The 27,638-nt window shown below is 43.0% G+C and overlaps 1 protein-coding gene across 2 annotated transcripts in view; it reads left to right on the top strand.

The window, feature by feature from the left end:
* NR1H4 (nuclear receptor subfamily 1 group H member 4) overlaps window positions 1-27,638 on the top strand; it is a 570,288-nt gene that overhangs the window by 142,567 nt on the left and 400,083 nt on the right. The window contains exon 1 of one of the 2 annotated variants that reach the window (XM_069629350.1): window positions 15,008-15,197. The exons of the other annotated variant lie outside the window; for it this stretch is intronic. Coding sequence (XP_069485451.1) covers window positions 15,167-15,197 — 31 coding nt within the window. The 5' untranslated portion in view covers window positions 15,008-15,166. Of the gene's footprint in view, window positions 1-15,007; window positions 15,198-27,638 lie in introns of those variants that run through there. 2 annotated transcript variants of the gene reach the window in all.

The following is a 27,638-nucleotide window of genomic DNA, read 5'->3' as shown; positions in this document are numbered from 1 at the left end:
AAAATTATTTTATAGAAAGAAGTGACTAGTAGCCACCAAAATTGTTCTTCGTGAGGAAGAGATTGCCATAAATCACTCTATCTGAAGACTTATTTTTGTGCCAATGCATTTCGGAATATAACAAATTCCTTCATCAGGGCAAGTCTAAAACAATAAACATATAACATTCACATGCAATTGTGCCAACCATCCCAAGATTAATATCCAATATAGAATAATTCCCATATTAGAAACAACGTAGGTATATAAATATCAGTATGAACAGTCATCATCCAAATAGTTGAAAAAATATGAAGGTAAACACATACCCGACAATGTAATGAGCCGGATCAGAAGGCAGGTCAAAAGATATAAAATAAGAAACAAATCAGTACAAAGGCAAGTAAAGTTAACCTATAACAAAATGGAGGGAATCGGGTCCATTATGTGATGTAGGTGAGTAATGGCGAAATCTATGTTTCAGAGGTCCGGCTGCTCCACCGTGTACGGCGAGCAGGTGCTGTGAATGGTAAAGTGAATATATATAAAGGACCTTTCCAAAGTGTAGCTAAACGCTAAATAGAAATAAACAGGCGTAGATTGTAACTCACCATATGTAAAGAACGAAGCGGAGAAGTTCTCTCAGCGTCTGCTCAAAGCAGACTGTCTTCGTTGCATCGGCGCGTTGCCGAGCAACCTGGTTTAATAAGACACGTGATTGAAGGCAGAATGTCCTCCTTGCATCGGTGCGCAGCCAAGCAACTCAGTTGTGTAAGACACGTGATCACGGCTCTAAGAACACGAGCCGCGACCCGTGTCCGAGAACTGGTCAATAAACTCAATATGATCAAAATATCTAATTACTGGACCTCCTTTTACCATTACTGCCTCAGGAGGTCCAGTAATTAGATATTTTGATCATATTGAGTTTATTGACCAGTTCTCGGACACGGGTCGATGCAACGAAGACAGTCTGCTTTGAGCAGACGCTGAGAGAACTTCTCCGCTTCGTTCTTTACATATGGTGAGTTACAATCTACGCCTGTTTATTTCTATTTAGCGTTTAGCTACACTTTGGAAAGGTCCTTTATATATATTCACTTTACCATTCATAGCACCTGCTCGCCGTACACGGTGGAGCAGCCGGACCTCTGAAACATAGATTTCGCCATTACTCACCTACATCACATAATGGACCCGATTCCCTCCATTTTGTTATAGGTTAACTTTACTTGCCTTTGTACTGATTTGTTTCTTATTTTATATCTTTTGACCTGCCTTCTGATCCGGCTCATTACATTGTCGGGTATGTGTTTACCTTCATATTTTTTCAACTATTTGGATGATGACTGTTCATACTGATATTTATATACCTACGTTGTTTCTAATATGGGAATTATTCTATATTGGATATTAATCTTGGGATGGTTGGCACAATTGCATGTGAATGTTATATGTTTATTGTTTTAGACTTGCCCTGATGAAGGAATTTGTTATATTCCGAAATGCATTGGCACAAAAATAAGTCTTCAGATAGAGTGATTTATGGCAATCTCTTCCTCACGAAGAACAATTTTGGTGGCTACTAGTCACTTCTTTCTATAAAATAATTTTCAACATTGAAAAATCACTATATATTTGACTTTTGTATTTTTTCAAGAATTGGATCGAAGGAACTATACATAGTGAAATTACAACTAATATATCACCTCATCCTGCCTGATATCACAGGTCACCTCTTCCTCACCGTAAGGGCAGGATGAGTATACCAGGAAATTCCCCCCTTGCCGGGTGAAGATCCTGTCTGGTGGTAAGTCATTGTCACTATCATTGTAAAAGCAGTCATTGGGGATTGGTCCTATCAGTTCATTTCCTAGATCCATGGAAAAATGTGGGTCATCAATCACCATTGCAATAATGGTGCCTGCACCCAGAGTGATACTCCTAGGGTCGCTGTTATCCATCAATATTGGAATGGTGTTGTGTTCTACATTGACTAATGGGGTTGGGTTTATCTCCTCAGTGTCTGTCCTCTTTTAATTTTTAATTCAAGTGGGAATAGTCGTGTCCATCCTGAGATGGTGACCTCCTCTCCAATTTGAACTTCAACTGCATACGGCAGCAATTGGACTGACTGAAATGCTTTTTTCAGAATCATCAAAGTCCATGAGATTTTCCCTTAGTCGGGACCAGGCTTTGTAATTGATCAGGTCCAAATTAATGGCAAACCGATTGAGAATGTCACTGCCTAAATAAAATGCAGCAGGGACATCTCACACAACCCAGAAATTGTGTTCTATGCTTTTGTTACCCATAGACATTTTGAGCAGACACCTGCTAGGCAGGAGATGTTTGGAATTGGGAGTTTCCAGGCCCATTTCCCACTTATTGATCAATTTAAATGTGGGAATGGCTTGATCTTTTGGGAGCTTTCGGAACATGGCTTTGCTAATGAAGCTCTTACCGTTGTTCACGCACACTCAGGCGAGAGCAGACTCCTTCCCCTCATTTAACTGAATAGGGATGAACAACTGTTATCTAATTTTCTGAATATCAGCTAAACTTTGAGCTGGTTTCTCATCACTTTTGACGATATATTTGGGATTTTCAGGTTGCGAATCAGTATAAAATTTCAAAATATTTCCTTCCAGTGTGGAATGCCACTTAAAACTGGAAGGAAGGTTGATTTTCAGGAACGGAGAGGAGTTCCCATCACCAGTGTGTTGTCCTACATCAATTACTGTCACGTCAGGTATTTGATTGTTCTGGAAATGAAACTCAATGTGGACAGATTTTTGTTCAACCAAGTGGCATGTGCCATTTAAACTAACATGGTTGACACTCTGTTTTAATTGTATTGGCCTGTTAGTCTGAGTCCAGAGGACCTTGTTCACACAGTCTAATGGGGGGACAACCTGCGCAGGATGTCATTCCCCAGTAGACAGGGTGTGCCCTCTGGAGTCACAACTATGACCGGGTGTTTCACTTTGTGTTGCCCAAATTTTATTTCCAAATACGGTCTCCTCTCAACAGGAATTTCATTCCCGTCGAAGTTTTGAAGTTGTCCAGGAAGAGGGGTGATAGGGATTTGGTATCTCTCCCCCCTTCCTGAATTTAGCTGATGAAAGGCCCTTTTTTTACAGAAGAGTAGCTTGGGATCCAGTGTCCACCAGTGGTGAAAATGTACATAGCCCTTGCACTTGGACCGGTGCATAAAATCTACCCTCCTTCTCCCCAAGCCGACAAAGGTAATGTGCATTATTGGGCAAGCTGGGTGGTCATTTTCTTTATTTTGGACTCTGACACAGTGGCTTTTTGGACAATTTTCTGTATCAGAGTCTGGGGATCTGTAATAAAAATGTGACATCCTGAAATAGTGGAGCTTTTGGAATTCCCTGTGTCCTTTAGCTCTGTGCTGCCACTGTTACCGGGTGGCAGTCACCATAACCAATTTGTGGAGAGGATCCCTCCATTACTATTTTCTTCTGAGGATGACAATTCTGGGGTTCAGGGATGGGTGACTCTGCATCAGCCCCCACACCCACCCAGTCTTCATTTAGATCTCTTGGGACCGATTTTTCTTTGGGAGGAATTCCCCCGTCACTGAACGAGAAGATTATTTTCCCAGAATCCTCTAAGGATTCTTCCCCTTCAAATTCGAGGACACTAACTTCCTCCCCAAAATTGGCCTTTTTGAGGTCTTTATTTCTCCTACCCACGCTCTGTTCTCTGTTTTGCAGATTTTCTGTTGCAGGAGATTTTTGTTCTGGTTCCTGGGTGTCCTGGGGCTTTTCACGGGTGAGTAAGGGAGCTTCTTCTAGGGCTTTACACCCCTCTTCACCCATGTCTCCTCCTCTGGAACTGGTGAATTTTCAGGGTTCTCTCCCCATCATTGTTCTGGGGTGCCAGAACCTTGGTTTGTGGGGTTCTGAGCCACCATGTTCATCTGAGGGTTCTGTTGAGCCCTGAACATATGACCCAGATCCCGGGTAAGGTTCTGGACCTGTTGCTTCAGTTGGGACACCCGTTCCGGCTGGTACGGGAGTCTCTGCTCATACCCCATTGTTCAAGGGAAGGGTAGCTATCCCTTCTCCCGTAGTACCCTGGAGATGGTGTATTTTGGTAGCCTTCCCCCTTCGCCTCTCCTCTCCCGTATTAGGTTGTCTGGGCTCCTGAAACCGGGGAAATAAAAGAAGGGTTGCCAGGGTACTGGGGAAAATAACTTAACCCAGGATTTGTGGAATTACTGCCCTCCTAAGGGAAGTTAGGAGGGAAGATTCCTGGGGGAGTACTTACCTGGCGGGACACCTCCTTGGGCGGGAGTAGTCCATACATACCCCAAGATAGGCTGGTTGCCCTTGTAACTGGGACTGATATACCCTGATTGCCCCCTGTTTGTGATTGGCTTGAAGGCCTTCTTGGCCTTTGGTTTTTCTGGTTTGGGATTGGTGCATTTTTAGGCTCCCTCATTTCTGGGTCTAAAATGGGGGGCAACCTTCACCTCCGCTACCTTAGCAGCAGCAGGATTGTTGGCTGGTTTGGGGGGTTTTGGTCTGATTTTTGTTGTCTGCAGGTTTTTGGACTTCATAAATGCGAGTTGCCTGCTCTATTAACCAGTCCAGGGATCTTTTATCAAGGAAATCCCTCACCAGCTGGGTCATAATATACTTTGGGAGCGCATGAAAGAAGGTACTTATAAACTCACTGCTATCCATGCACACCCTCCTAGTGGTTTGTGCAAAGGCATGTTTTAGCTCCTGTACAAATTCTCGTGGGGGCTGATCTTCCCCGCACTGCAAATTGTAGGCCGCTTTGCGAGCCTCTTAGGGGTTTCTGTGGGTGGAAAAGTGTTTCAAGATTGCCACCCTTTATGTGGACCATCTTGAATGGTTCTGTTCCTCCAGTCCAGCAAAGAAGCTGGAGTACTCTGGAGAGAACGTCCATTTAACATACTATATGCAGTTGTGGTTGTCTTTAAGGTGAAAAGTGTCCATCATTTGCTCATAGAGTTCCAAATGTGCTCCCAGACAGAATACTTTGCATTTTTATGTAGAGTGTCATGAAACTCCTGATGGGCTTGATCTGCCTGTTGGGGTCTTTTACCAGAACTCTTTTTGGTTTATCTACCTTCTTTCGTCGCGTCACCTGAGTCCATTCGCCCTCAGAGGCGCTGCTATTTGAAGTCTCCTCAAGATCATCTAGGCGCTCCATGATTCTGTGAGCCTGGGAGGAGCTCACAGAATGGTGGGGCCAAGTTTCTTCTCCCCTGTGGCGCACAGGAGAGTAGTCTTCTGACTCCTCCCTGTGTCCAGGGTTGGCAGAGTACCCCCTGTGGGATGTTTTTACCCATGCATCCAAGCCCTACAATAATACTGTGCAGTACTGGCATGGAAAACATCATGATGGCCAGAACTCCCCAGAGAGTGCACCCATTTTTGCCTATGTTGTGAGCACAGGAGGGCACTGCCTAAAACCACCATTGGGCTACACACACAGTAGCTTGAAACCATTGGGAATGGCAATGCTGATTGCCAAAAGCAACCCAGAACTGTGGCGAATTCATTTTCTTAATCCCAAAAATGGTTGCATTACCAGTACTCACCACTATCAGAAAGCCGGCGTTTTAAAACCACCAGACTTTTGTGTAAAACTGAACAAATGAAACAAAACCAGACCAAGGAAAGACTTGCTAAGAGGTGGATACAATGTAAAACTATATTCTGAAATAACTTGAAGGAAGTAATTATTTAATGTATAGGTAAAAATTGTCAGTTTGATTTGAATGTAGAAAACTGGGAACAAAAAGTGACATTTAGCTGAAACCTGGCTTAATGAAACTGAATTCTGCCTGACAACTACCCCCGACAGGAGTTGAAACTGGATGCTCAGCCACTCTGCCCATGGCCAAAAGGAGTTAACACCTCTCTGATTAGATTAGGGGTGGAGCAGCTGGGGACTACAGGGAGTTGAACAAAGGCCTGTCCTGGACTCAGGCAAATGTTATATTGGGGGCGTCGTAAAATAACTTCCTCTTGGGAGAAACTGGGAGGCAGCTGTGCCTCTGTGAACAAGCTGGCTTGGGGGAAGTGGATAAACCAGTTATTCTACCCTGTGATGTGGGAAGCCACACCCCTTTTTGACCAGGGCATAATTTTAAAAAGATAGATAACTCATTGTGCGGACTTGTCAGAATTATATAAGTAATATCATTATTTTTGTGATTTTTCTGTGAACATTTTGAGAGGCGTTAGGACCCTGTGGTGTATTCTGGGGGGTTGTTAGCGGAAAATAGGGTCTCACTCCAAATGTCTGCATGTTAAAAATCTGACACTTCTTCAATTAATGTCCATACTCCTTGCGCACATGTGTGTAATTTTCGGTAAATGTCCGATATTGCAAAACCAGTTAAAAAGCGCAAAATGTTGTCATTTTTGAATGCAAGCCCCCAGGAAGATCAGAGGCGGACAAGCATGGACCATAAGGAACATATAATGTGCACATGTAATTTCAACAAATTGTATATCTGGGAAAGATGTATTTGAATCAAATATAGATTTGTGGGCAAACTGACCAGGGGAGGATCCTCTGGCCCATAAACAGACCTCATCATGATGACAATCCATTTCCTTCCCCCAATCATGGGAGAGGGGAGAATTGGGCCAATGACAAGTAGAGAGGGGCAGGCTTAGCTAGGCCCAGACACACACCCATTTCCAAAACACATAAAAAGAGACTGCTGGGACAGGTAGAGACATTCAATTCCATTTGCTGCGGAGCATGCCGACCGATGACTTCACATCCAGAGATCCAACACTTAGACTTCCAAGCTAAACAGAGACTACAGACCTTTGAACCAAGAAGGCCCACTGCAAGCAAAAGTATTTGTCAGCAGGCCTCAAAATCATTTGCAAACTATTCCACAGCCGGGCGAGCTGTCTGAATCCTTTTGCCAAGAACTCTTGCCAGTACCCAGAAGGCAGTGTTACATCCAGAATCCACTTGATCCGGACCGGAAAGCAGAGCAGTATCCAGAACCAGAGTCCGCTGAATCCAGAGAGGCTAGACCAGTAGAGCAGAGCTGACCCAGATCGCTGTGAGCAGAACCGGTGCCTGATTGACCCACCGAGCAGACAGAACGGCAGCCGGACGTGTTGACCAGATCCGTGACGAGGCCTAGTTCAAATTTGTATTGTGAGTACCTAGCAGAACTGTGCAGAACCAATCTCTTAGTAAAAATAATCTAATCCAAACTATTTTAACCTAAGTAGAACAGCCTCCTAGAAATCGTGTCATCTGTCATTTGTAAAGCTGCACAACTGTCACCTGTCAATTCTGAGTTTTACTTTAAATCCGAAAAACTACCTTTATTTAATCGTCCGTATCTCTGGAACCGTTTGGGCTAGGAACGCGATTTTGGCTCAATTTCTCCACTTGTCAAAATAGCAGCTCCATTCTTTCTTTTGTTAAAATCTGTTTGCAACTTGGTAATAACTCATAGAGCATTGCTAAAGTGAGCCTGAACTAATACCAACACGCATCTCCCACTCACCCTGAATCTCTAGAGGGAATTAAAATCAGTTGGCACATTTTCCCATCCATTGCCATTACATTTAAAAGCATTTTGGGCCTGTGTTTCAAACTCCTAGCTGTTTCCTCTAAGCTTGCTGGGGGGGGAACTGAATTTTGTATTGTATTTGGTTGCATTCCTGAGAACTGTGTGCTCCTCTTTCCATCTCCTTCCATTTCTTACATTGCATAGGGGAGGGGGTGAATTGCCAGAGAAAAAGTGATTATCTTATCTTTTGCTAAAAACCATATCAAGTATTTCTGTACTGCATTTTATTCCTCATTGCTTTTCCCTTGAAATCATAAAAGTATTTTGCTACTTTATCCATCATATACTAACTCCTCATTGATTGTAAAGAAGTGTGCTAGTGCCAGATTACCCATTGTTGATCAACATCATATGTCTAAGTGTACTATCAGATATTAATTTATTACAAAGTGTGATATATATATATATATATTGTTTAAATTCTCAAATAAACCTTTTAATTTGCAAAACAAACCTACTTCTTGGCTCAGTGGGGTCGGGGGGATTCTAAGAGGGGGGGTGTTATAAAGGGTGGCCATCCAGAGTACTGAACTAGACATAAAAATACATTAACAGGGGTTTTCCTCAGCATCCCAGACTCGGCATTGACTTGGCTGTAGTGTTGATTGAATATCGCTTACACCCCCCACTGCCCTAATTGGGTAGAGGTCTTCAGGATGCTCTTTTGGGGCCTCTTTTCCTGTTGTTCATGTGCAAATTGAAGCAACTGGTCCCTTTGGAAGTAGTGATTCTGCAGGTCTGAGTGTCTGACCTTATCCTGATAGGGGGTTTCCTTGTCAGAGACATCAGCCATTATATTCTTGTACCTGTACAGGGACGCTCTTCTATCAATCTCTGGGGGACGCTGACCTGTCAGCTCCATTATGCTAGGCCTATTTAATTCTGATGGCCTCATGGTTTCCGACTCATGTGAACCGGTAGCCATGAAGTCAGCAGTGCATAAAGTGTTAAATGGGTTTGGGTCCCTTAGTACAGAGGTCATCATACTATGATCAGGAGTTGCCCTGTCCCTCTCTACCTGTTTGGCATCCCTCCAGTTTCTATTAGATCTAGGATGCTCTTCCTCCAAACTTGCTAGTTTTTCCTTCTCAGCCCCTATCTCTTGATAATAGGCAAAGATCTGAGCCTTTTGCTTGGTTATTAGGGCTTTACTCGCCTCTATGACCCGCTCTTGATCCGCTACTTGCTCGTGGAGCCCATCATTCTCCTCACAGAGGGCCTCATTATCTCTCTGTGCTGCCTGTATAGTTTGGGCACCCTGGGCCAATTTCTGTTGTAGGAGGTGAGCCTCCCTTGTCTGTACATCTAGAGCCTCTATGGCCTGCTCTAACTCGAGTTCCATTGTCTAATATGTCCTATTAATTTGTCATATTCTTCTTTTAGGCCAGTCAGCCCCTGAAGATCGCCCTTCTCTCCTGATTGGTTTTTAAATTACACATTTCCTGGTGGAGGGCCTCTTTCTCCTGACACAGGGCGGCCCTTTGTTCAGCCAGGTCATCCCTTTGTTGTGTTATAGCGCCTAATTTCTGGCGCTCTTCATCAAATTCTGATTGAGAGTGGAGGTCTCTCATAATTCATTTATGATTTTCCTCTTCCAATCTTTTTATCTGATTCTGTAAAGTGGCCATTTGCTCTGTACTGGCATTATTGTATCTTACTTGTTCTAATTTCAGTCGACCCTCTTTCAAGGAGTCAACCTTTTCTTGGCACTCCATTCTTAAAGCATTTAATTGGTCCTCTTGGTCTACATTATTCTGCTGTTGGAAAGCCAAGTCCTCTTTTATCTTTTTTATGTAATTTCTAGATTCTGCCTTAGAATCTTGGCTCTTTTACAAGTTTTGTTCCGCTAATTTCAGTTCAGGATTTGAGCTATAAATTCAGATTGGTTTTACGCAAAAGTTCTATTTTCCTCATGATTTTCCTGCATTACTCCCATATGAATATACATATGGGCCGCAATTCGGACAATTTATATCTGCTCCTCTTTCATTTTCAGAGTAATATATAACTCGCTGAAAGCTTGGTGTAATAGGCCACCGTCCTGCCATGTATCCATGTCTATGGCGGTGACCTGTTGCGTTATTTCTTCTAGACAGACTTTTTCATCTTTTTCTGGCCATTCCCCCCAGACAAATAGTTTATGCAGAAGGTGCTCCGTAGCTATATTGATTTCTACTGTGGCCATTATGAAAAGTGTTCTTTCTTTATTAAGGTATTTATGTAATGGCAATCTGTATTCTATTGCTTTTTTGTCTATTTTTAGGGTTGATTTAACTTTAATTTCATACACAGTCCTGGTACTTAGGATTTTTGTTTTGGGGAGGCGCTTCTACAGTGTAACCCAGTATTCAAACTACACAAGTATTCCTACCATGGAGGTTAGTCTGCTGTTTTAGACTGTCACGGGTGAATAAACAAACTCAATCCCCGACTCGAGCCCCCAATTTGTCCAATCGGGCGGCACACACCGGACCAGGACACTTGGTCTTATCCTGTAAGGTGGCGCTCAATAGGAATGCCCTTTCTTTAATTTCAATGAATTCAAATTGAGCCGATACCCGACCCGTCTCACACCCCCATTTACAAATAACCCCGGTCACAATGGACCATGAACCAGGCAGGTTGGTGAAAATACAATATTTATTTATTTTTAGAATTCACAAAAACCACATACATTTTAATATTGGGCAGCAATCACCAATGGGGTGATAATTACACTAAAGACTACTGAACTACACTTGGTTAACCTTCTACATGAAAATATACAAAGCACAATTGAATAGGAACACTTTTTGAATTAGGATAGATAGCACCCAAGTTAAGGTTTCCCCCTGCAATGTTCCCTCAACCCACAAATAATCAATTTCTGAGTGGATGGAAAGAAGCAGCAGGTAGTCAGGGATAAGACGCAGCAAACAGAATCAAAATCCGACTTTCCCTCACAAAATAAGAGGGAAGCACCCTTTGCAATGGCATAAAATGACACTCGGAAATTGACAAATAAATAATTAATGTGCAGTTGAATGTATGAAGCACATATGATTTCCCACAAATGCAGTAAGGCATAAACACTAGCAATCACAAGGCAATGGATCAACAAAAGGCATACAATTCTAAAAGAATTGGAAAGCTAGAACATGCTGCAGCCGTATTCAAACATTAGAAAATTGCATTTGTTTTCAATTCCCATTGAGTTTTGGGATTTTGGAACAGTCAGGGTTCTGGTCACAAAAGATTCTGGTCACCGGATAGTGGACTCTTGTGGCAAAAGACAGATGGACAAAGGTCTGGTCACCGAGTGGCAAGTACAGCTGGATGCAGGTAGTGGACAAGCCGGTCTGGTCTCAGGATGCTAAAGGTACCATAGCTTTCCCCTGTTTAATGGGATTTTAGTGGGATATCTGGGTCAAGGCCTTTCCTGAGATGGTTCAGCTATGCTTTAACATTGCTGGAGTAGGGTCAGCTATGCTTTGGCCTTTCAGTGGGATCTGGAATCCGCTATGCTTTGGCTTTGCAGTGGGATCTGGAGTCTTGCAGGGTGAATGTGGAAGATCAGGGATGCAAGCACAGGAAGTTCAGGGAAGAGTTTGTCCAGAGTTCTGTCAGCTACCCTTTTTATAAAGCATGATGACATCATAGAACTATACGGTAGGGCAGGCTTAGCTAAGCACACCTCTAAACAACTGGATTGGTCAGGGGTGATAGTTGCCGTCTTCCTCTCAGCTGGTTGGGTTTCAAGGGCCTGATGTCAGATTTATGATGTGAGTTTTACAATGTCCAGAACCTCCCACAGTTACTTTAGCTCAAATCCATTTTTGCCACAAATGGCAGATTTGTACAATTGTGGCATCTTGACAAATTTACATAAGCAGGTTACATATTGTATGCAGCACATGCCAGTCCAACTCTGCAGTCTATAAAACATTGTTTCGTCCTGATAATAATAATTTTTGTTCATTTTTAGTGTGAAATATTAAGCCTAAAATTCAATACTTTTATACATGTGTGTGGATGATCATTAGGCATGTCAGCATTGAAATTCACAGTGGCATCAGTTATACTTTCCTTTGACTGCCCAATTATCAGCCATTTCTGTTCCCAAGGTGGCAGTGAAGGCTACAACATCTTAAATTATACTGCACAAAATTACATTAAAACTGTTAACTTTTTACATTTTTGTGAATTTCTGCTGCAAAAATGACCGTCTTCAAAGTTTCTTAATAAAATAGTCTTTTGAAACAAATGGGCTGGCTTTTGTCCTACACTGGATCATTTTTTTTCTCTTCAGCTACCACCAACTGTCACTTCAGCCCTGTGTGGGATGGCGGTTCCCAGTTTGATTGAAAGTTTTATGGCCCCCTCCACTTCACAGGTTAGTCTCCCAGAGCTTCTATTGTCCCAGCCTGGAGCACAGACAAATGTCTGAAGAGGGTGTGAACTTTCTATGTCTCGGTCCATTCAAAGTTTTTCAAGCTAGCAATTATCACTTTCGTGTCTCAGAAGTTTATGGTGGCTCCATATGGGGGAAGGCATCAGCTCAACCATCAGAAACCTGTTTTGAAGCTCCCAGAGCAGCCAATGCATTTTAATTCCTTAATTTTGTTCTGAATCAAACAAGTCTGTTGAATAACCCATTCCATATATGTTCCCAGCAATAAAACACCTTTACATTCTTAAACAAGGGCAGGGCCTTATCCAACATTACTTTTAAAACAGATATTTTGCTTTACTTTGCAAAAGTACATTTAACATGTGGTGACTGAAAGTTGAATTTTTCTTGCAAATCCGGTTTTTCTCTTCCCTCTGAATTCCCACATTGTTTTGTAGCCATAGTTAGCTTCTTGTACACAAAAGTCTGTACAAGGCCAAGGTATCTTGAGATTGACATGTGCGCAGAGAGCTAGAATTTCTTTTAAAGCAGTGATTTTTAACATTTTGTAGCAAAAGTGAAGTGTTTTCCATGTAACTGAAATAAAGCTTTTGTTGATTTTCCCAGATTTGGCTAACAGAACCTGACATTCAGGGATCATGCTTTCTTCTGCTGAAGCACAATGTGGATATGGATGGGCATGGCAAGGACTTATTAATAAAAGTAGTTTGATGAAAAACAGATGAAAATAGCATCAGAGCAGCATCCTTTCAAGGTGAAATATTCCCTTTATCAATGGGAACTTGGGTTTTTCAAGTGGCAGAGCAGCGCTGCTTTGATTCACTTCTTTTGGGTGCACCCCAGAAACACACTAGCACCTTTCTCTGTGTGCTCCTGGTTCCAACTCGCCCATTTTGTGTTTGGCAAGATGGTGAAGCCATCATCTTGTCGCTACAAGGCGCAGTTTTGATGCAATGGTGCCCAAGGAGCCATTGCAGCCATTTTGCTGTTGACTGTCAAAGCGCAGCTTGTTTATAGAGAAGAATTCTGTTGAGTGGGTCAATGTAGCCCACACAGCCAATTAGGACTGGTTGCATTGAGGCATTCCTAGAGACAAAGAACAGGGAGGTTTCAGGAACCTCTCTCACATCCTGCCTTTCCAGACACACTGGAGCCAGAGGTGTGCTAAAGCCTGCCAAAGGGAAAATAAACAAAGGGCTGTAACCTGGCTCAACGCACATAGTAAAACCCAAGAAAGACCTCACAAACAGAAAATTGTGAAAAAAGAAGACTGGGCCATTTTGACAAAATGGTCACGCATGGGTGCTTTACTGCAGATGAGGATTCAGGCTGCGGTAGAAAAGCACAATAGTAGGAGAAATTAAACCACTGCCACAAGCCATTTAAATAAGTGAGGGTAACATAATAAATGGTACATGAGTAGGTAGGATAAGGGGCTACTAGGTAACCCCCCAGCACTCCACATAAGATGGTGTGTGCTGGACCTACAAAGAGAAAAGGTAAGGAAAGTCAATTTCACTTTACTATTCTTGGGAACGGTAGTTGACTCAAGACATGGGGCCTCATTACGAGGTTGGAGGAATGGGTTTACCGGCACCGGTAATGGTGCCGGTAAACCCATTCCTCCCTATTACGAGGTTACCTTGCGGGACCCGCACAGAACATCTGGTCAGACCAGATGTCCTTAGCCGGTCCCGCAAGGGGACCAAGAAGCTAATAACGGGCCTGTTATTAACGGGCCTGTTATTAGCTCCATCCCCATTCCCATTCAAATGGGAATGGGGATTGGTTTTGTGAATGAGGAATTACCGGGTCCTCCAAGGTTGGAATGATCTGGTAATTCCGCTTTCAGAGAAGCCGGACACGATTTTGGAGGCAGGCATGGCGCTAATAGCACCAAGGTATTTAAACCTTATAAATCTTAAGGATATGTCTGTGACACTGCACTAAAGGTGTTGTGTGTCACAATACAAAAAGAAGATTCCTATGGAGTTTGTCAGACTCAAAAAACGAAGGAAAAACATAATCCATAATCAGGTCAAAACACATGAGAGAGTGAGAAAAAGGTCCCACTCACTCTAGGGTTGAAATTAAAAGTCCAACAAAAGAGCTAGGGGTCTCTAAGGTTGAAGGGAATTAGCACAGAAATGAGAATTCTCCCTAACACATACACACACGTATGTCCATGCATAATGAACAAAGTGGTATATATCTGAAAAGGAAACCCGAAAGAAGCCTCGCAGGGTAAAATTGGTAGAATCAAATAAACATATTCCGTGCATACTATTAAATGTGTGTTATATCTGTTACTTAGATTGACATGTAGGCTGGACCAGAGCATGTATGGGAGCCTGAATCCAGTGTCAGTATTTCTGATGAGACATCAGCAATGTGACCTGTGGAGACCACATTCTTGTATGCCACAAACACAAGGGTGTCCTTGCTGCAGTGCTGCATGAAAATATAGGTCTGCAATGCGCATGCCACCCTACAGCTCTAGTGATTTAAGGAAGGCCACCACATTGTAACGTTCTGTGAACCGTGTCAAGCCAGCACCATCAATCATCTGTGCCCATTATAGTCAATTACAATATTAATGAACTACTAAAGTGGTGCACTGCAAGCGGCTCTGTGTGCTGAGTTCGGGGGGCTCAGGGGTGAAGAGAACTGCCGTTTAGATGTCTAATGTAGCTACTACCAAAATGAACTGTAATACAAGATCAACTTGTGACGTACTCCTTGTTTATGGCAGGCCAGGCGCTAAATGTACCTTTGGGAGTTGCTTGAAAGCAGTGGCAAGACATATTCCCTCCCATGTATATGCATAGTTTTCATTGGAATGTTACATGGCTCTCGGTATAATTCACTGTACATTGAAAGGTCAGACCCATTGAAAGCAGCAGTCTGTTTGGTTACCTTCACACACACATTTACAACATGCCGCACGCCCTTGGAAGTTAATCAGTAAGCCGCCCGTAACCTCTGTCCCAAGTCACACCTTAGCCGAGCTGCTCGCAAAGAAAGATGCCTTTTCCCCTGATGAGATTCGAGCACGGCCGCGTGGAGGGGCCCAACATGCAGAGAAGGGATTTTGTTCAGGAATATCTGAGGAAAAGGAAGATTGCCTCCAATTAGTTACGCGAAAACAGACGCAACCTCTCGACTGTTACCTTCCGACGGCAATGGACGTCATTAGAAAGAAGAGCGCTAGAGGTAAGAGGCTTTTGGAAATGCGTTGACTTTAACGCAGTGCTACTGTGCCTAGTTACTGGGCTTCCGGGTTCCCTCACCACAGATGCGGGTTTTATTCTACGAATTAAACTATTTTCATCCTAGGGTAAATAAAAGAATATGGAACGTTCGAACTTCTCTTTTCGTGAAGTAATGCGCACATAATTCAGTTGCAATATCAACATATTTTGCTGTTAATGTGTCGTCTTTGGTCAATTTTAGAGAAGTGACTGAAACAAAATCATCATATAGTAATTTCTAAGTATTTCACTTTGAGTGTTCTAAGCAGTTTTTTTCAAAGTGTAATTATATTTTCTCATAGACCGTTTAGAGTACTTCTCCTAAGTACACTTGATATGGGAAATATTCATTAGTACAGGTATTCAACGTCACACACAAAACAGAGCTGCCAGCTGCGTCATTTCTCCACAATCTTGGGGTTCGAAGTGACTTCACATCCCACGTCATTATGCTGACATCATAAGAAGTGACATCACATGTACACTGGTAATGTACTATTATATTAGAATCGTTTTTGAAAATTCGAGGCTGCTGCATTTTGGTAAACAATATTTAATAATGCACACAGAAAAACTAGCTACAGAAACTGCCATATTTAAAGGCACTTTAAAAGACCAGTAGCCAGTTTGGTGAAACCACATGGCTGCACATAAGTGATACTGCAATGAGGCAGTCCATGGGTTGGCAAGGGGCAACAGAGGGGTAGCTGCACCTACATGACACATCTGCGACCTGGTAATTAAAGGTTCTCCTAATAATAAATACATCTTAGTTGATGGGTTTAATTGTCAACATTCGTGATCAAATAGCTCCAGAGCAGGGGCTTAAGAGGATCCTGATAAAATGTGTAAGTATCTACATTCCAAATTGTATATAGTTCCTTCCACCAGGGCCTTTGCGTAAACTAATGGGTTTTGGGCTTTGATGCAAAGGTTGTGCTTTGGTGTCAGCTGAACGAATGGTGTGGGCTGCCGCGTGGATACCATTAGCAGATAGATGCAAATCCACACCAGTGCATCGCCATGCGTCAACCCTCTCAAACTCACAGCACTGCTCAATTCATTGTGAGTGTTACGAAAGATTTCCATTTCATGTGTAATGTTCCCACCAGCTGTGTACTCCAAAATGTTTTGCTGCTGTTATACACCAAAGTCTGACTTTGCTAGTGGAGCACAGCCGTCAGCTGTATTCCCCTGGGATTTTCGCTCACTTTATTATGGGGAAACTGACAGACAGTACTGGGAGAATTTGTTTCCCTTAGTCCTTGTCAATGTTGCAACTTTTCTGCAACATGTTGCAAGTGCACAATGTACCTTATAGTATAGTGCACTTGGGTCTTCCTGTCATTTATAAAGGCTCTAGATATTCTCGAAGGATTTTTTAGTAGAAGTGGAGATGTGTCTTGGACAGGGCTGGTGGTAGCTTATCTTTTCATGTATTTTTAACCCTTTCCTGTCAGGTAAACCACGTTTACCGCGTTTGGCACGAATAGGTGGGCTGGCTCCAAAATGGCCATGTTACGAGGTTCTTTGTCCTGTCTTTTGGCCATCTTGCCCCTTCACCTTCCCCAGGTCGAGCCGACCCGGGTTAGTCCTTATTTGGGCAAGCATTCTCCCACGAAACGCCAAGATTTTGTGGGCTTCTACTTGTCTTGTGTGTGTGCTTCCAGGATGTGGGCTGAACTGTCTGGTTCCAATATACATCCTGGGTGCCAGAGAGTCTGGTGTGCTGTGAATGGCTGGGACCACAGTGGTCCATGATGAGTCCACGTATGGTGTGCCTGTATGTGAATAAATCTCCCACTGGGTCCTCTTCATTTTGGCGCGAAGGAGATTCTGGATAAGAGAAGGCTCCAAACACCCATACCATGTCGATCTCTGGAGTTCTCACTGAACGAAGGATAGGATCCAAATATCCTAAAACTAAGAAACTTAGTTGAGGAACTGTTGGTGACCCACTGGAAGGTTTGGCACCCAAGGTCGTCTGTCGTCCCGCTGGACCCCTCTGCATCTGATCGAACTAGAAGGTCTGCGAATGCGCTTCGACCCATTGGAGTAGTAGGACTAACTATTCTTGGCACTTTCATCAAACCCTGTAAGTAAGTCTTCTCAGATGTGTCCCTGGACCAACTAGTGGGCTGACCAGCTTGCACAGGACCTTTGCTTTGATACTATCGCCGTTTCGAGGAGGCCCTTGAAATTTGGTACATCGCAAGCTCTATGTTCACGGCACTCTCACACCGAATTTTGTACACTTGGCGTTCCCTGGTCTGAAGGAAAGAGAGAGCGCCCAAACCGGAGTAAATGAGGTTACCGTGTCGCCCAGCTGTGGTGACGAACTTTGCAAGTGCATTGCCTCTGTGCCCCTTGTGCCCTGAATCCTGCTACATTGAAACTGACCTTATCCATCCACCAGGAGCAGAGAAATCGCCACTGTCCTGTTTGGGAATCAACGCTGTAACTTCGCTGATAAAAGCCACAGAGCCCTCTCCTTTTCACAGATAGCCTCAGCTATCAAACAGTTCCCAATTCCTGGAACCTGTTCTACCCTCATGGGGAGACCCTCCATGAATAGTGGGAACCTATTCTGCATCACCTCAACTACCTTCCGGAGCTGCTACAGATCCTAAAAGAGACCCAGTTTAAGCCCATCTGCACTACCGCGTGCACCAGCATTGCAAGCACATTTGAGCAATAGGCTCCCCTCTTCTTAGGGACTGGAGTGCCTTTCAGTTAGGATTGCGATTACTGCAGAACTGCATAAAGAGTCTTTGAACTACCTGTTTCCTTACCTTTTCTAGGTTGTGGACCCATTTCATTCATTAACCCTTTAGGCCACTTGGTTTTGTATGTATGTATTTTGGTCGGGTTGTATTGGTTTAAAAGTGTTACTGTTGATAACAATTGTGATGAAGCTCAAAGGCCTTGAATAAATATATTTGTATTTTTAATATATATATATATATATATATATATATATACACACCTGACTGGGAGTGATTTGTAAAGGTCCTTTACCTCTGTGTGCTCATTGAGGTCTTTCAGTCACCCTCACCCCTCCCGAGGCCTAGTCTTGACCGCCATCAATGCTACCTTGATTGGTCTGGCTTCTCCAGAAGGTTACACTGTTCCAAGAAACTAGGCTGGCCTTCTGAACCTCTGCCCACCAGGTCAGAGTTCAAAATCCATCTTAACAGTGAGCACATCCTCACATTCTTTGGCCGTTTTCTACGGGCCCTTTCTGCTATCAAGCTCCATTTCTTGTTGGACATTTCTGATATTTTAGATATTGATATTTTATTTGTATCGCGCTCATACACATGTGTTTTAGAGCGCAATGAGACAAGGGAGAACAAAAACAACAATCTTACTAGGCCCAGAGACATTGAGAACACACAAGTGCAAGGGAGAGGGATGGAGGAAATGCTGGGGTGGATAAAGTGCTGAGCATAGGAATGAAAAACAACAACAAAAGGTAGTGCAGCCAGCAAGTGTCAAGTGCTAGGTTTTAGGGTAAAGACGGGATGTGTTTGATAAGGGCAGGGAAAGGGGGGCCTGTAGGGTAACAGATACAGACCCTAAGTGCAAGGGCTGCCAGGAGGCAGTGCAGGTGCGTGGCAGGGTGGGCAAGAACTTGGGTCTGAAATCAGAGGGTATTTAGGTGCACAGTGCCTAAGCGGAACAGATCAACAGGGAAGAGGAGGAGAGAAGGCAGAAGCAAAGAGGAAGATCTTGAGGTCAAGTTTCAGAGTGGCTGGGAGGCTGTTCCAGAGGGAGGCCCCAGCCAAAGACAGAGATCTACCCTCAGCATAGATGCAGTATTTACTCTGTTCATCAAAGAGGGGTGGCGGAAATGGCCACTGTAAATTGCCCAATGGTGCACTGCGGGCCTTCCCTCCTCTGCAGATCCCTTAAACTACCTTTAGAAGTTTTCCAAAGAAAGATGTATGGATACTTCTAGATCTAGCCATATTTTCCTGATCCCTTGAAACATTATCATGTTTCTAATAAGGCTGGAAAAGGTTTAACAATATATAAAATGCACACATTCTCAGCCACTGCTGTCACTTTGCACCGCAAAAATAAACTTTGCACTGCTCCATGAATCAGGGTGTTTGCTGGCAATGCAAAGTCACTTTGCACGAGTGAAAAGTCACTTTGCACTGTGCAAACAATTCCATGAATCAGGCCCACAGTTTAGAGGATAGCAGGGAAACAGTTCTGCTGACTATTCGAACGTGCTCCTGTTAGTGCAGTCAGTGTTTACGTTATTCTAGCGCCATTTTCCCTGGGGGTTGCCCACATCTTAAATAAATTAAAGACTTTTGTGGGAGGGCCATAGCGCGGTCTATTACTATGCATCCACAATCGTCAATTAGGCGACGAAGACCACTGTTTTCCCTCTTTAATGGCTATCACAGAGGTCCCAAAAGCATGTTTATTTACAGAGTCACGAGAGACACGTGGCCACATAATCAGCACAACAGCACAAAAACTCAGTCAGAACCATTTGCACTATTACAACAAATCAAGCTCCTCAACTGTACACAAGCAGAGAGAGGTGGGTAGCACGCTTCACTTCCGTCCAGGCATGAGAAGCAAGAAAAGAGGACGAGGGGATAGACGAGGGGCTCTTTAAAGGACAATGGGCCTCATTTCGAGGTTGGAGGTAAGGGGTTACCGGCACCGGTAAGGGTGCCGCCAGGGGTGGACTGGGAACTAAAAGAGGCCCTGGAAATAATTACTGGGGACCAAAAGAGGCCCTGGAAATAAAGTTCAAAGTGGCCCCATATGACACATTTTCAGCAAGCCCAATGCTTTTGCTATGGGAAAATTTGGAAATACCACACAAAAGAGGCCCAGGGTGCAGAGACCCACCGGGAAATCTCCAGAGTTCCATGTAGGCCAGTCCACCCCTGGGTGCCGCTGCCGGTAACCCCTTACCTCCGTATTCCGAGGTCCCTTAGCGGGTCCCGCTATGGGCGCCTGGTTTTAGCTCCATCCCCATTCCCATTGAGCCCTATGGGGGCTCGAATGGGAATGGGGAATGGTTCTCGGAATGGGGATTTACCGGGTCCTCCAGGGTTGGAAAGACCCGGTAAGTCCCTATTTCAAGAACCCGGACCTGGAATGCGGTAGGGGGGTAGCCATGATGCTAATAGCACCATGGCTACCTCCTACCTCGTAATGAGGCCCAATGAGTGAAGAGGACGCTCAGTGTGTACGCTACACTCGAAATGGGAGTGATACTTTTGTTGAGGGGCAGACGAATGAGCCATCTGTCTTTGTTCCCTGCACAGTGGTGTATTGAATTTTGAAGCATGTCTGCAAATATGACTTCCTTAACACTTGTATTTGTTGTGAGATTGTAACCTCTTACTGCTTCATCAAACAGACAAGATGTAAATTGCATAACAGGAAGCCTCCGACCCATGCACTAGAATTTAAAATGTGTGCCCTGGCAGACACCCCCTGTGTGCCAATGAAGTGCGCACCCTTTCATACGTGGACTCCATTATTGTTAATGGTGGAGGTGCGCCATCACAGCTCCGGAAAGAGGTTACAGCATGTCTGCCATTGGGGTGGGGAAAAGGGAAGTGTTCACCCATGCACAGGTAGATTGCTGACTCTGCCATGGCATTAGGCGTAGAGTATAGTCACCGTGGAATGTTGCCAATCCACGCACATTGGCAGCAGAGCTCTGCCGCTTGATGGCGGGGGGTTCTGTGATGGAGCAGTTTTGTTTGGTCCAGAGGCCATGGAAGAACGCTAAGGCCCACACATCCCCACGATGGGGAGCTTGGAGATGAGCGCCCAAATGACATCCGTGGTGCCGGGTGTGGTCCATGCACTGCAGCGCCCGTATTTCCCCACTGTCTGCCTCAAGCTCGTACGGAGGGGAGGCACCCTTGCATACAGTGAAAATGTACATACGCCTCGACAGTTGCCTTAGGGGGTCGATAGACTAGTTATAGGACCCCCTGCATCTCCTGCGCTGTAGCACAGAGAATGTCCCACGAAAAAAATCGGTCAGCTGTCATCTCTGCGCCTGCATACAATGCAGCCTATGCTTTTTTATTTTTGTTTTAAAATATTCATCTCCCCTAGTAATTGAACAGTCAACGAATTCTACTTACTATTTGCATGCAATGTAATGCCTTTTTTATTTTCATGTTTGCACAGACTATGGTCTTCCAAAGGGCCGTTATACACCATAGTGCTTTGTAGCCATAACAACGGCGTTAGGTGCTATACAAATTAGAAATAGCATAAAATAACAAGCCTGTTTTACACAAATGTTTTCAATGGGACTTTCCCATGTTAAAACATGTTTGTAAATCAAGCCCAACATATCTGTCCTCCTGCAGGTCACGATACTTTTGTAAGGCACAAGCTAGTATCTGGAGCCGTGAGTGTGACAAATAATTGTATTCGTGGGGTCCAATAGGGGGCATGATTGGATCAAAATGAAAGCACTACCAAGGACGTAAAGAGTAATAGACAGGATTGGTAGCAAGCAAAATAATTTGTGTAAACAAATATCAGGTTTCATAGAAGGCACACTAGAAAAACAATGGGTAAAAGCAGGGTCATCATTGGAGACAGGGAAAATAAAGAAAATGAGGGCAAAATAGCACACAGATCAGGGGAGTAGCCGAGACCAAGAGAGAGTTATGCTTTGGGGATCATAAGCCTGTTAAAAATCATATTATTGAGGGAAAAGGGGAAAATAAGAAGGACCAAAATATATAAATGATTGGAGCTGAAGAGGATGGTTACTGGGTGCAAACACTGTCCAGACGATTACCATAAAGGACACGTAATGGTCGCATGAGGGACATGACTAAACATTCGAAGAAGTATTGTGCAAAATGCAGGACATCCCTGAGTACAATTATAAAGGAATGAGTGACACATAGGGAGCATAAATGAGGGACCTGATTAGGTTATATAAGAAAGTTGCCAGGTCCAATAAGAAACGTATTCGAGTCAAATATAGAAACATCCAGGCAAAAAATGAAGGATATGGATGTATCCTATGGTACAAAATACGGTTAAGGTAAATCAATTCGCGAAGCGTGTGAAAAGTGGCACATAAGGACACTTCCTATACGAAAGGAGACAGAGACTGGGTGATTTCTGGGTATTACTGCAAGCTAAGCCAGGGATATCATTACTGGGGTCACATCACCCGGGATAACATTGGACAAAATTGTAAAAGACTACTGGTGGCAAATATGCACATAAGGGCATGAAATAAGCGAATTGAGTCTTGCCAATTATGAACATTGCTGCAAACAGAGCAAATAGGGAATGTATTTATTTATTTTATTTTTTTTACATTTTTGAAACGCCCTGACCCGAGTGTATCACAGCGTTTCGTACAGTACATAGGTAGGGGAACAAAGGTACACACACACTAACAGCCAAAGCATGAAACAGAGGCCAGCTGTTACTCATATTTATCAAACAACCAGGTTTTGGCTAGTTTTTTGAAGTTGGAGAGCGATTGTTCATTTTGGATTTGAGTGGGTAGTGAGTTCCAGAGTGATGGTGCTGGGACGCAGAAACTGACACTGCCTGCTCTTTTGCTTTTAAAACGGAGGGGTACACAGTGAGATGCCTGTAGTGGATCTGAGCGCACACACTGGGACAATTTGGGTAATACATTTGGTAAGGTACAGGGGGGCCTCATTGTCAATGCAACAGTGGGTGATGGATAGGGTTTTGAATTCCACTCGAGCTTTGATGGGGAGTAAATGGGATTTGCGTCTAGCAGCTTAGTTTGGGTAACTAACAATGCAAACACTTGGAGGTAAATAGGAAATATGTGTTCATGACATTATAGATAGGTCATTGGCCGAACAAAAACAAGCTCACCTGCTGGAAAGGACCACAATGAAACTGAATAGAGAGGGGCTGTCAAATCAATTCACACTACAGTGGGTGTATTTCCAAAGGGGATAGAAGCACCCAAGAGGTCTGGCAAGCAGCAGGATGAGGCATGACAGAAACAATGGCATGGCTTCATGGTATGAATACTGGGCAGAAGTTCGATACTCCGAAGTGGAAAAGTGTTACAGAGCAGGGGGTTGTGCTATGAGTGTGAAGGGAGTAAGCTACTAGGTAAACGGAAGGCTGTACTGTTGCACAGAAATGGTGGTGGAACCCAAGTGGCCTTCAAGTGCAAGATTTGCATTCAGTTCCCATGAGCTATTAAGAAATGTTCGTATAAGAGACTATTGGGAACATGTGTTCAGAAATTTTGGGCCTCATCACGAGTTGGGCAGTATCCCGACTGGGATACCGCCCAACTGTATTTGCATTACCGCCCACCCGTTCGGTGCTATTAGCGCCAGATCAAGGGTTGGCGGTAATGGGTATTCCCCATTGGACCCAATGGGGAATTTCCAGTGCAGTTACCGCCGGCAGTATTGCCTTACAGTAATTGCGCCAAAATTCAGCATTTTTCTGGCGCATTTACCCCCAGCTAGGGGTAAATGCTGCCAATTCATGTTTGGGTGGACCCTTAAATAGAGTAGTAATGGTGTTACCGTCGCATTTAAGGGCTACCACTCAACTCGTGATGAGGCCCTTTAACTCTACAAAAGTATTTAATTAGAATAATTGAAATATTTTGTTTTTATTTTCACAACTTTTGTGGTACATTTTAGCACCTCCTAAATTGTTTATTCCATTAATATCTTGGGGCTAACTAAAGCTTACCTTTACATACACTGAGAATTAAAGAAAGTACAAATATTGAATTCATACTGAATTTCTTCCAGTCCTTTCAAATATATCACCTGCTTTTCTAATCAGTGTACATCTATGTATTCTCCTTTGCCTTTGACCCTATTTTGTTTCTAAAAATGTACTTTAGTTGTCCATCATTACCAAGGTGTATACACCTCTTCCCTCCTTTGCAGGTAGCTACCCTTCTTCCAGCACCCTTCACTTGCTTGCTGCTCCCAAAACACTCTCTAAGAAAATTATTTATAATGTACAGGCTTGTGTTTTTTAAATGAAAGAGTTGGCATCATTTGACCTTTTCAATGCTATCAATAGAGACACTTGGAACACAGCGTTTGGTCAAAATAAAAAAAATTAAGCTTGCATGCCAAGGCATATTAATGTTCTTGTTATACTTTAGATTTTTTTATTTACAGATTTCTCATGCTCCATTTTCTTCTATTCAGCTTTAGGACATAACTAAGTATGTGCCATTTTCCTCTACAAAAAAGGAGGAGATATGACAAACAAAATACACATTTTTGGATCAAAACAAAATAAATTAGAACAATAAAGTAAATAATTGTCACAATATATTATGCAGCACAAGAAAGTCAGGGATCTCTTTCCCGTGCAAATGAATGAGACGCACAATAAAAGCACTTTTTATTGTTACAATCAGATTATTTTAAGGAGTCCTCCAACCCGTCTCGCACCCAACATCCACAAGCACCCCGTGATCAGTAGACCAGGACCAGGCCGGTGTGTTATCAATTAATATTTTATTAATTTGTGATTTAATGAAAAAATGTAATGAACAGTTACAATAACCACCAAGGTGTGGCAACACTGACTTCAGAGAAATTGTATTCAAGTAGCACAATAACACACCTCAAACATGTATGGCACACATATTTACTTTACTGATTTCACCAGTGCTATCAACCATTTAAAACACCATGAAATTCAAGGTAACCCACAGGAAAGTGCATGTGCACACAAAAGCATCCTTAGTCCCAGCAACCCTCACTCCCCAGACCTCAACTAAGCTTGTTAGCTTGAAGGGAAGGCAGTGGCAAGGTCTGGGAACACCAGGTTAAAATCAGATTTTGAATGGAGTTTTCAGAAACGATAAGAAACAGCAAGGAAGGGGACAATTTGTTTTTCTGCACCAGGTAAAATGGGTTTTCACTTTTGTTAGGACAACTGTTATGGGAAAGAACACAAGAGCACTTTGTGCTGCTTAAACTCAAAGACAAATAGGGCTTCAGACAGACTAGCTAGCACACAATAGGAAACTCGATTTTAGTACATGAAACACATGAAAAAAATAAAAAGGGAATGCAATTGTAAATCTGTTATCAAAATATAGCAACATTTCCAGGAAAACGAAAATGCAAATGACTCGTTTTTACTGAGGTTGCACACAGACAAATTCATTTTTATCTCGCAATGAATTTGATTCTTTGGGGAAACACTTTAATACTATAATGACTCACAAGACACTGGGAAGAGTTAGTTTTGAATTCTAACTCTCTCAATCCCATGAAATAATGTGGGAATTAATTGATTTACTATAAAAAATATTCTAGGGATCTACAAAAGCAGCTGGAGATTCTTCAATGGAAAATGACGAAATGCATGGGCAAACAACAGATTTTCAATGGAATCAATTACTACAATGCATAGACAAGTGAAATATTTTCAGTGGGAAAATGACTGAATAGCACAAACACAAAGGATTTTCACTGGGAACAATTACCACAATGCACGGACAAGTGAAATATTTTTCAATGGGAAAATCACTCAATTACGCAAAAAAAGAAGATAGGTTATTTTTTCCATGGGGGAATCTCTATGGCAATGCTAAAGAATATAAGGCTTATTTAATCTATTGCTGGGGATGTATATACTTACAAGGGAAGGGTTTGATGGAAATGAAGTGGCACCAGGGCCTCACTGCTGGGACAATCAAGGGGTCAGTCAAGGCCTCTCTCTGTCTTCCAAAATCAGCTACTCCAGCCCCTGGCTTCACTGCAAGATTTAGGCCCTTCTCTGCAAGGATGGTTCCAGATTTGGTCAGCTGTGCATCTCAGATTTGGTAGGGAGAGTCCTGATTTGAAGTGGAGTGACCTATTACTAAGGCAAGTGACATCACTGAGTTATCATAGGTCTCACATAATTGATAGGGCAGTGGTCCAGGTTTCCCTCCCATCTGTGGGCCTATAGGTCCAAAGAATGTGGACGTGTTTTGGGAAGCCAAGGGAGGATACCTCATCCATCATCTAATTTAGACAAGGGGCTGGGGCTGGTTTTTGCACATGGAAATCTCACTGCATGACAAATGCCCTTTCTCATCCTATTATGACCCATATGCCAGCAAATATGAATACTCAATTTTTCAGGAAATTGCATAAACCTTGTATGATGTCTGTGCGACATATGGATGCAAACCTACAGTATTTTCTCGTTTTCTCCCAAACTATGTTAATGAAAAATCCAGAATATTGATCACATTTTGCATATTTCTTCTAATTTCCATGGTTCCCACATTCATACAGAGATCATATCCAAGCTTTTCCTCGTAACCTTTGGTATGTTGGTGTCACTAAAATCATTTTTGGCACACCAGAAGTAATCTGAAGATGAATCGTGTGCGATAAATATTTCCCAAGTTATCCCCTAAACAAGATATCTCTCATTCTGTGCAATGGGTGTGAAATGCCTCATTAACTCTGCCCCCACGCATATGAGAGATCTGGTTTTAGCTCGGATGTCAAGAGGGAGGCTGTTGTTTAGATTAGTCCAAGGCTTCAGGGGCTAATGGCCAGTTTTTTGACGGCCTGAGTGGTTGTAGTCTTAAACCTTGGAGAAGCAGCAGAAGTCCTCATCTTGTCCCCCTGGCAAAGGGACCTTTGGAATTTAGTTTCACACTTGAAGAACCCACAGCAGAAATGTAACCAAGACTTTGGCTTTTCCCCCCACTGCGAGCATTTAACTCTTAAATCAACTCTTAATTGCACAATTTCAACATCTAAGACCCCCGTACAGTGGTTACCTGCCAACAGTGCTGACAGAAGGGCAACATAAATATATATGTCAAGACTTTAGCTGTACCTTTGAGTGCTTAAAATGTTAATGCTATAGGCACAATTGCAATGTTACTGGGGAAAATTCCTGGCGTGAAACCTTTAATTCTGTGGAAATTTCACATTTCTTTGGAGATTTTTGTAACTTAAAGGATTCTTCTGTGATGAGCTCCTTATGAACAGAACGCCAGTTCATTTGTTGCACCTCTTGCACACATTTTTAAGAAGCATATCTTTAATTGAAAGGGAAAAAATGATTTTTACCTATAGAATTATTTCTGTCACAGTGAAAGCTCCTTTCTGCTGTGCAGGCTTGCACACATTTTGGTCATTTTTATTTACATGCTGGATGCTGCCGTTTCTGACAACAGGACTTCAGCCGTTTGATACTTTTTGCAAAGGTAGTCTCATGCCTTTTTTCTTCCGTGTGGCAATGAACATTTTTAGGCATCTCCAAGTCTTGATGCCTAAATTCCGATCCTTTTCACTTTGAAATTGCAAGGCCTTATTTCCATATTAATTCAAGCAGGCATTTCATTTTGGGGAGCCCTCATACTGACTCCGACCTTTACTTATGGCGC

This window comes from Ambystoma mexicanum, chromosome 12, assembly GCF_040938575.1.
Source record: "Ambystoma mexicanum isolate Mex_15411 chromosome 12, UKY_AmexF1_1, whole genome shotgun sequence".
NCBI classification, from domain to species: domain Eukaryota; kingdom Metazoa; phylum Chordata; class Amphibia; order Caudata; family Ambystomatidae; genus Ambystoma; species Ambystoma mexicanum.
The sequence above is the reverse complement of the archived record's forward strand: the minus strand, read 5'-3'. Positions and strand labels throughout refer to the sequence as shown.